Source organism: Takifugu flavidus, chromosome 5, assembly GCF_003711565.1.
Source record: "Takifugu flavidus isolate HTHZ2018 chromosome 5, ASM371156v2, whole genome shotgun sequence".
NCBI lineage: Eukaryota > Metazoa > Chordata > Actinopteri > Tetraodontiformes > Tetraodontidae > Takifugu > Takifugu flavidus.
Window position 1 is genome coordinate 6,398,688 of NC_079524.1, and position 9,962 is coordinate 6,408,649.

Sequence of the window (9,962 nt, forward strand, 5' to 3'; positions counted from 1 at the left end):
TTGAAGCCAAGGGGCTTTAATCTTAAATTACCTTATACATACCCCCCCCCACACACACACATATATACACACATACATACAAACAAACAAACGCTGTGTGGGTTTTCTTGTTGATTTTTATTTTGTTAAAATTGTGGTTAAATTAAAGTTGGCTTTCTGGTACTATATCCTCGTGTTTTCTTTTGACATTTGCAGATATTTATTCATGTATTACAAATACATCTTTAATTGTACAAACACGTTTATTTGTAAACATAAAATAGAGGAGAAATAAAGAGAAAATCAGTTAAAATTGTCGTGCTCCTTCATGGTGGTGGTGGTGGTGGGGGGGTGGGTGTATATTATCAGGGGCCCCCCTTCTCCACCCTCATGTGGGGCCCTGGCCGGGTCACGGTGATGGAGCGTTGTGTCCTCGTGGGAATCGTCGACGGAGGCTCCTGATTGGCTGCCGGAGCAAGTCGCTGTCCGCGGTGCTGAGATCGCCCTCGTCATGAAGTGAACAGCGATGAAGCCAAACGCAGCGTCTGTCAATAAACACCAAAATGGACGATGATCTGTTCCAACTGAGACAGCTGCCGTGAGTAGACTGCAGTCTGCCAACCAACGCCTTCTGCCTTTATCTCGCAGATTTGCGTCGGCGACAGACGTCGTGCTCGGCCGACGCGTCGCTCTCTGTCAGCTTCATGTTTGTTTGAGTAGCTCGCCGGACCTCATTTATCCCCATCTTCCATTAAAAGCATCATTATCATGTAGGCTATTTGGCCGGTTACATCACAGAAAAATGTTCCTCAAATAAGGAGAGTGAAAGAAAGAAAAACAACAGGGAACGTAGCATGTTTAGCCACGCCAGTTTGTTTACAATGGTAGCCATGTTCTAGAGGGGAAGGGTTTGCTATGATTTTATGTTATTCCTCTTTATTTCATTTCCGTGCAATTTGATGTTGGTTTTGAGATACTTTCTCATTTATTTGTCCTCACTGTCATTGCTGGATACCTAACCTGATTTACTCTCCTTAAACCTTCAAATAGCATTAAGCTAAAGAGGTGCAGTCCTAGCCTGGGCGCCATGAGGAACAGTTGAGTTATATAAATGAACTAATCTGACAATTATTTATTAGAATATAATGTGCAAGAACTTATACGCATATAATGTGCGCATTGCTTATTGTTGGAAAGGCTCCTGTACTGGTCTACTGATAATTACCTCTGCAAATGGCTGTGTTATGTAATTACAGTGATTAAAACATCACTGTCTGTCTCTGCAGTCTCCAACAGTGGTTTCATCCCCAGTGAACCCGCTATTATCTGCATGTGGATAATTGTGTCGTCCATCTGTCGAGTCATGAACCCCTTTAGGTTATACACACACTTGCAAACCCGTCGTGTGGGTCACCTAAATTATATCACCACTAAATCACCAAATTTTATCCAGAAAAGGCCTCAGTCGCTGGCTCATTTCTCCTTTGTGCAGTAATTGTCTGAAATGTGTCTTACAAATGTTGACCTCCACTCTATTAAACATCTTTTCTGTTGTTGCTTTTCAGGATCATCCGTTTTCGCCGTACCGGTGAAAGCACGCGCTCCGAGGATGAAGGTGAAAATAGAGAGCAGGTCGTCCAGACTGCAGAGCAGACTGATCTGGAGTCTGCTCCACTTGCAGATGGAGCTCCAGTTCCTCGAGAGTTTGCAAATCCAACCGATGGTACGGTCTGGCTTGAGCCGTTTCTTACACACGCCATTTCCGTTTCCTTGATACTGCTATAAAATCACGCAAATAATTCAGAAGTAAACAATCCAAGTCAGAGCTAATCCTGCAGTCAAAATGGGCTGAATCACAAAATACTCTCCAGAAACACATTCAAATGTATCCCCTTTAGTGCTGTGAGACCATGGGAGGATTAATGGAACTGAGATATTTCCATATGGCTCATTGTTTCAGACACATTTATGGTGGAAGATGCTGTAGAGGCCATAGGTTTTGGGACTTTCCAATGGAAGCTCTCCATCCTCACTGGTCTCTCCTGGGTGAGCTTCTAACCACTCCAAACGCTGCATCAAACATTTTTTATCATGTGACTTGCGTGTTTTGTCTGTGCAGATGGCCGATGCCATGGAGATGATGATCCTCAGCATTTTAGCTCCACAGCTCCACTGCGAATGGAGACTCCTCAGCCTGGAGGTGGCACTGCTCACATCGGTAATGGTTCTCTAACGTCTGCTCACAAAGGCTCACAAAGGTGTACGCCCGTAACAAATCTGTCGTTATCGTTCCTCTTTCTTAATCGCTACAGGCTGTGTTTATCGGGATGATGATCAGCTCTTCTCTTTGGGGAAACATATCTGATAGATATGGCCGAAAGACAGTAAGTTTACAACTTTGCCTCCATTGCAGTTCATTTTGTTCTTTTTGGACTGGCTGAAGTACCGATTGAGTGATTCTCACTGCAGTAAAATGATTGATGATTGGGCCCTTCAGGAGTGATCACATGATCACCTGTCTTGCAGGGGTGTGTTGTGTATCACGTTCCTCAAACTAAACCCACTAACTTGCAGGCAGGAAGAGCAGGGTGGCTCAATTTAACTATGAGGTTCTTGTGTTTTTCCATTCTTGTAAATCACTGATTCTTCCCCAGTAATATCATATTTACAGCAAGTCAAACTTCTGTCCATGAAATAAGGAGCCATAACAACCTGAACTAAATAAGCATGTACAAGACCTCTTATACTTTCATGTATCTGCACACACAGGGCCTCAAGTTGAGCGTGCTGTGGACTATGTTCTACGGGCTGATGAGTGCATTTGCACCTATTTATGGATGGATCCTCGTCCTACGTGCTCTGGTGGGCTTTGGTATTGGAGGGGCTCCGCAGTCGTGAGTGTTACTCTGTTATTTCATTTGTTATTTTCAATAATTAAGTGCCATACCAAACTGAACTGAGATCATAGTGGTACCAAAAGGGGAATTGGGTTTAGGCCTAATTGTGAAATTGCTTTGTGTGTTAGGGTGACGCTGTATGCAGAATTTCTGCCCATGAAGTCCAGAGCCACGTGCATCTTGCTGATTGAGGTATGGATTAACCTTAATGCTATGTAGCATAGTGAAATGCTTTTAAAAAGTGTTTGATATATATATTTACTTTTTTTTTTTTAGATATTTTGGGCTGTGGGAACTGTATTTGAGGTCCTCTTAGCCATCCTGGTGATGCCCACTCTGGGCTGGCGGTGGCTGCTCGGCCTTTCTACCATCCCACTCTTCATCTTCGCCATCCTGTGTTTTGTGAGTTTGACCGTGCCGATCGTGTCAGGGTTTGTATAACACGTGACGGCTTTCTAAACGTGCGTGGACGTCATGTGCGTGGCTGCAGTGGCTACCGGAGAGCGCTCGATACGACGTGCTGACAGGGAACCAGGAAAAGGCTCTGGCCACGCTGAAGCGCATTGCAACAGAGAACGGAGCACCCATGCCACTCGGAAAACTCGTAGTTGCCAGACAGGTAAGAGACATTTAGGCTGACATGTTATCTAATATGTGTGCGCCTTTCTTGAAATGTGGGATTATTTCTCTCATTAGGAGGATCGTGGGAAGATTCAGGACCTGTTTTCATCACACTTCCGCTGGACTACAGTCCTGCTGTGGTTTATTTGGTAGGTGAAGTCAGCAACAGTAGCATGGACCTCACATCCTGGATCTTGACGCTTGCTTGATGGGCTCGGACGTTAAATCTGGGCTTTGTTGTTGTTTGACGCGGCTTTGGTTCCTGTCTCATCAGGTTTGCAAACGCCTTCTCGTACTATGGACTGGTGCTTCTCACTACTGAGCTGTTTCAGGAGGGAGGTGCATGTGGAAGTGAGTTGAGGAAATAAGGGCAATTGAAGATCATTAACATTTATTACAGCTTTGCTACCTCATATGTCATATCTATATATATTGGATCATTTATTCTGTATTTATTCCTCTACATCATTTTCTTATTATGCGAGCAGGAACGTGCTAATATATCAAAGAGTTTTGTGACAAAACATGCCCAGGTTAGGGTGAGATTTATCACATATTGTTTTCTTTCACCCCCCCTAGTGTCCAAAGGTAATAAGAAGGAGCTCCGATGCAGCCTGGAGTGTAAATATCTGAACTCGGATGACTACAAGGACCTGCTGTGGACCACTTTATCTGAATTTCCAGGCATGTACAAGTTTAATGTGTAAGACGAACCTTAATTAATCTGTAATCTGTCACATTTCATTCGTTGTTACCCAGGCCTACTGGTGACATTGTGGGCAATCGATCGCCTGGGAAGGAGGAAGACCATGGCCTTGTGTTTCTTCATCTTCTCCATGTGCATCATTCCGCTCTACGGTTGCGTTGGCCGGTAAGATTCATAACAGCCGGCCAGAATCGAAAGCGGAGAACCATCCAGCATCACGACTTTATCTCTGCTGCAGGGCCTCCATGACCGTGTTGATATTCATCGCCAGAGCTTTCATCGCAGGAGGATTTCAGGCCGCCTACGTTTACACTCCAGAGGTGAGGCATCCAGTTACAGGTGTCAGTTCAAATCCTGGAGCCCATCGCTTTTATCCAAATCTCTACAGGTGTATCCAACGGCGACCAGGGCTTTGGGTTTGGGAACAAGCAGCGGAATGGCCAGAGTGGGGGCCCTTATCACACCTTTCGTTGCACAGGTAAGGGCGGCTACACCTGTTGAGCCTAAACCCGGTACAAGGCAAGAGATGTGGTTGTTTATGGGCTGGCCTTGCCTTGAAGGTGATGCTGGAATCCTCCGTGTACCTGGCTCTGTCTGTGTACTGCTGCTGCTGCCTCTTCGCCGCCGTCGCCTCCTGCGCGCTGCCCATTGAGACGACAGGCCGGGCCTGCAGGAGTCCAGCCAGCGCGAGTGGGGCCAGGAAATGGTGGGCCGCGCCCCGTCCCGCGGCTCAGTGAGGAGCCCCCATTCCTCCTCTGGGTCGCAGGGCTGACCTCAGCTGGAATTTTCCTAACGGCTGACCACAACAAGGGGAAAAAAACAAGACCAAGAACAGCCAGACTGGTTTCCTGTGCCCATCTCCTGTCCCATCATAAGAGTTTGTGCACCACAGGGGCTCCCAAAGAGCCAGGCAGCACTGTTTTACATATTATTGCTATAGTTATCTGCTACCACCGCTGTCGCCATTTTGCCAGTGTATAACTGCACACAGGGTGACAACCAGAGGGGCAAAAGTCACCAGGGCAAGCCTGATAAAATAGCTGGTGGATGACGCAACAGAGGGAAACTCAATATTAAATAAACCTTCCTCCTTGTCTGAAGCAATCTTTAGGCTAGGAGATTCTCAGCACTACTACTAAAACGCTGCAGCTTGGGAAGAGAAAGAGTATTATTTAGTGCCCTCGCATTGCCTGTTAATAAACACTAAACTTGCAACCTCGATTTCATGGAAGTGTACACTGCTAGAAAACAAGTGTACAGGTTTTAATGAAGAACAATCGCTTCTTCCATGCAGGTGATGGCAACAGTGCACTCTGAGTCACAAAACTCCAAAAGGGACCATACATATGAGAATTCCACTGTATATTTATCTGTTAAAATGTTCTTTAATCCATGAGAAGTCAGTATTTGTCACATTTCAACACGAATGTTGAAGAAAAAGTGGTGTGTCAATGGAAAATTAGTGCATTTCTTCATTTCTACAGTTCTTCCCTGATGAGGAAAAATGATGAATAAAAGATTACTTTAACATATAATCATCCAAGCCACCTTCGTCTACACGTGCACATCACCTTCTGTCAAAGAAATGAACTAAGGCAGGTTGTGCGCGCAGATTCTTGACAACACACTGGATGAAAATGTGCATAATATCAAAGTAAAATATATTTCAAAAGGAGAAAATTTAGTTGTGTTGTTTGAGTTAGTTGGACGCAAATGATGCTGAAGGTCGGTGACTGCTGTTCTTCAAATGTTCCAGCTAACATTTACAAGCGAGCTTTGAGGCCTTTGCCTTTATGTTGGACGATCTGGCCGAAGATCCTGGCTGCTTCCTGGGCGCAGCCTCTGTGGATGGTCAGCCCAAAACCTCCGTGACCGTAGTTGTGTATAACCTAAACGAAAGCCAGGCGTTTCAGAGCATCATTAAAGACCACAGGTTGTGTTTACCTGCCTTTTCCTGTTAACACCTCACATATGTATTTGTGAACACACCTCCACTGTGGTTGGACCACAGTCGATGGTCTCCCTCTCCAGTCTGACTTTGCTGCGATAAGGTCTGAGGCCGGTCCAATCCCCGAGGATAGTGGCATGCTAAAACAACAACAAAAATCATCCTCAATCTTCCATCTTTGGCGTAAGATGGCAAAAAAGGGACCATATAAAACACAACCACAGGCAGAGTAGTCACTGACCTTTAGACTCGGTTCAAGCTGACAGGCATTTTTCCAGATTTCCTTATGATCTACGGAAGTGTTGTGTTCATTCCAGTTTCCAATCTGGAAAACACCACCGACGGTCACCTGGGTGCTTCTGTAGACACATACAAGACAACACTGGAAATATTAACTGGTTATATGACTGTTGTAGTGATACTGATGTGGAATAAAGAATTAGTCATGTTCTCCAAACGCATCACAGCTCCAATCATTCATTACGGACGCTACAGTCATCCATCTGCCAAGCAGGGTGGATATCTGCCCTACCCTGGAATGATGTACGGGCTATTGTAGACCCCCTTTCCTTCATCATGGGTCAAAATCCAATGCTTGAGCCAAGGAGCGTTCACCTGACAATAAAGACAAATAATGACGTTCTACTAAATCACGTTGCCGATGGTGGAAACTTTTTATGGCTACTTTAAATGCTAATCAAGTCAAGCTTTATCATCACTGACACACACACACACACACACACACACCTCTATGAGGTGTTACAGGAGCAGCAAGGCCATCGCTGTAAACGTCTCACCTTTATTATCTGACCACGTCCTGGTTTGAGTTCAGGGTCTGGCTGCAGGTCTCCCGCTCTCATCCCCGTGCAGTTGACGATCACATCCACGCCGCTTTCTGCCAGCTAAAGACGCAGACGTGCGACACCCCCGAGTTTCAAATCCACAATCGGAAAATAAAGATGTGATTGTAAACGGTCGCAGCGGCTTTTGGCTGACCTCTCGGAAAGATTCTATTTTCCTCTGGTAGAATTTCACTCCCCTCTCTTGCAACCTGAAATAAATAATAATACTTTTTTAAAAAACATGTTACGTGACAGACACAGACTTTATGACCTTTGCCAAGTTGCCAATAGGCAATATAAAGACCGGTTACCTGAACGACTGTTGTTTTACAATCACATTTATCAGTGCAGCCTGCGTACATAGTGATCTCAACACAGAGGTTTAACCATCACAAATGTAATCTATTCTCAATCTGTGCCACTCACCAGTTCATCAGCCAAGGTAAATAAGTCTTGCCTTCCACCATGAGAGCTGTGTTGAACCACCCGTAGCTGCAGACGACAGAAGGTCACTGATTTGTTTTTTGCTGACGATGCCCTGGCTCCTGCAGAGAGGAGGCTCCAGCTTTACGCTCCTCCACATCTTCTACTTACGAGTATCCGGGGAACATCTGCAGCTCCCGCTCCGTGAGCTGCCTGAAGCCCAGGACACTGTCTTTGAATGAGGGCTCCTGCCATTCAAAGCAAACCACAGGAAGTCATTTGTGGCTGCGACACCCCCCCACCCCAACCACCACCACCCCTGGGAACCCCTCTCGGAGAGGCCCCTCTTCTGTCACTGTTGGCCAACCATCACCAGTTATGTTTGTGCAGCTGAGTAAAGCTGAACTTCGTGCACCGTGGTTGCAGTTTAACTGCATATTTGTGCTCGGTTGTAAAAATAGAAGCTCAGGTCTTATCTGCCGAGGTCAGATACATAACTAGAGAACAAAGCGTTGCTTACTGGACCAGGTTCAGTCAGCAGGTTGTAACCAGACTGCAGAAATATGCCCATTTTCACCGACTCTGGTGAGCTGAGGTGACTCAGCAGGTAGTCGAAGGTGTCTTTGCACCATTTCCTGCAAGATGATACAATCAGAGGGTTAATGTGGGTGTGTGTGGGTCCTCTGACTGCAAAGGTGACAGAAGTTTACTCAGAGGGTGCTTACGTTTCCTGCACGTTCCCCTTGTCATAGAGATACGGCTGCCAGAAGCCAGCAGCTCCATCACTGGTGGTCAGTGGCGTGAAACAGTCTGCGTAGACCTCGATGGTCAGCGGGCGGACGGCCGAGTGGTGCTTCTCATAGATGCTCTGAGCCGTCGACAGGCCGATGACCCCGGCTCCAATGACCGCCACACGCATGCCTGACAAAACATGCTGATATGAGCTGGCTGATGGTGCTTTGCAACTTTCCAGCTCAGGCTAGAGAAGCGCTTCAATCCGGGGCAACTGGAGTTCTGGACTCTCGCTGCAAGAAAGGCTTCCGCAGTTCCATGTGGGTCCACTTGTCCCGGGTTGAAGCGCATGTGTTCACACGCGTGTGCAGAAGTGACGCACAGCACCAAGAGGCCGTCGGGGGTTGTCACAAAGTGCAGGAATGGCGAGCGCAGCGGACAGACAACTAACAAAAAGTTTCTCTTCGTTTCAAGATCAACATGCAGCCGAGTTTAAAATATCACACGCACGTTTGCAAGAAGTTGCGCTTTACCTTTTGAAGATTATTGATCGTCAAGGGCAGAAATCGCTGTGTCGTAGGGTGTGACGACTTCGGCAGGACGGTTCTCCTCATATGATCCTGCTTACGTCACATCTATGTCCACCCACTTCTGGGTGTCAACCCTGTAATTACTTATTTCCACATATTTATTTTTTAGAGCAGAGCGCGCGCATTCATTTTCTATCACATAGTGAAACTTGTCGGAGTCACTTGTGAAATAACAAACCTACAAAAATTGATACAAAAATGATGTGCCAGATGTTAAAAAGAAAGTCAGTCAGTAGGAAAAAACCTGTATAGCTCATTTAGAACCGAGGTGCTTTACACTTTTACGCTTTACACACGTAAAAGGTGTGTTTTAAATAAAGATTCAAACTCAGTCACAGGTTTTGGGGATTTCACTTCATTTGATAGACTGTTCCGTGCATGAATAAAGCAGCATATGCACTCAAATCACTAAAAACATTCCCAATCCTCACAATACGCGACCTCGGTGCGAACTGGAAGGAAAGGAAAATAGGTGTCATGTGCACAGATGACCAAACGGGGGCGCAGTGGCACATTTAAAAAGGCCCTCTAGATAAAAAAGAGTTGTCACAAAAGTGATTTAATACATTTTGAAAGTTAATTTCAGTTAAAACCCTAATGTTCTGGTTTCTATGTATAATATACACCCAATATGAAGTGTAAAATAATATTGTAGTGGCCTCAGAGGTCAGAGTGACTATAACAGTAGAAGGAACTGCCAGGCAGGAGCTCAAGGGGATATTTAGATGTAATGAGAGGACAGAAAGACAGTTGGTGTGAGAAAAGAGGACAGACAGTTGATTCTTTATGATAACCAGTGAGAACAGTTCAACTAATATCAGGAAAAATCAGCATAAGCATCACAATTTTAATCAGGTGAAGATGAACTCAGGGCATACGGATAGGGTTTTGAATTAAATTGGACGAAATCAGGCGTTGCTTATTACATCCGATGTCTGAATTTTGTGTGCTTTTGTTGGGAAGATGAAACACAGAGAGAGCTGACGTACAGTGGCACGACCCCTTAAATACAGTATAAAATGTATATAGTAACAGTGGCACCTTTAGGCCTCTGGGTGGCGCCCTAATCAACGTCAATGAGCTCGGCCAGTGACTTCCAGACAGACACAGTAACTTTAATAGATGGCTGCATTGTAGGAGTATTAATTCGCCATTGCAACCTTTAAGATTACACCGTGACCTTTGATCTGTGGCTCAGAGTAACCAACAACGGGAGGAATTGTT

General features: G+C 45.5%; 2 protein-coding genes across 4 annotated transcripts; one reads left to right on the top strand and one right to left on the bottom strand.

The window, feature by feature from the left end:
- The first annotated feature begins 373 nt into the window (after positions 1-373).
- svopa (SV2 related protein a) lies at positions 374-6,612 on the top strand. The gene is given in 17 exon segments (XM_057032572.1): positions 374-577; positions 1,545-1,702; positions 1,940-2,025; positions 2,099-2,197; positions 2,292-2,363; positions 2,749-2,873; positions 3,005-3,068; positions 3,153-3,278; positions 3,367-3,495; positions 3,573-3,646; positions 3,772-3,848; positions 4,077-4,181; positions 4,257-4,368; positions 4,442-4,523; positions 4,592-4,681; positions 4,764-4,863; positions 4,866-6,612. Coding segments are annotated over 17 exon segments (1,644 nt in total). The 5' UTR covers positions 374-542; the 3' UTR covers positions 4,976-6,612.
- LOC130525625 (D-amino-acid oxidase-like) lies at positions 5,569-9,826 on the bottom strand. Of its 3 annotated transcripts, XM_057032636.1 has the most exons (11): positions 8,682-9,826; positions 8,142-8,337; positions 7,937-8,051; positions 7,588-7,664; positions 7,420-7,485; positions 7,148-7,202; positions 6,949-7,053; positions 6,684-6,766; positions 6,393-6,510; positions 6,193-6,291; positions 5,569-6,092 (listed from the first exon to the last, which is right to left on the bottom strand). In XM_057032636.1, exons 2-11 carry the CDS (start codon positions 8,333-8,335, stop codon positions 5,967-5,969), a joined length of 1,038 nt encoding a protein of 345 aa, XP_056888616.1. In that variant the 5' UTR covers positions 8,336-8,337; positions 8,682-9,826; the 3' UTR covers positions 5,569-5,966. The 3 variants fall into 3 exon arrangements, with proteins under 3 accessions (XP_056888616.1, XP_056888614.1, XP_056888613.1); XM_057032634.1 differs by having other exon boundaries at positions 6,193-6,510; XM_057032633.1 differs by lacking the exon at positions 5,569-6,092 and having other exon boundaries at positions 6,144-6,510.
- Positions 9,827-9,962: the final 136 nt, after the last annotated feature.

Excerpts from the sequence above, each read along its gene's own strand:
- LOC130525625 (XM_057032633.1), bottom strand. The coding sequence starts at position 8,335 with ATGCGTGTGGCGGTCATTGGAGCCGGGGTCATCGGCCTGTCGACGGCT. Across the intron at positions 8,052-8,141 it reads AAGGGGAACGTGCAGGAAAC|GAAATGGTGCAAAGACACCT; the intron begins GTAAGCACCCTC and ends ATCATCTTGCAG. Across the intron at positions 7,054-7,147 it reads AAATAGAATCTTTCCGAGAG|CTGGCAGAAAGCGGCGTGGA; the intron begins GTCAGCCAAAAG and ends CTGCGTCTTTAG.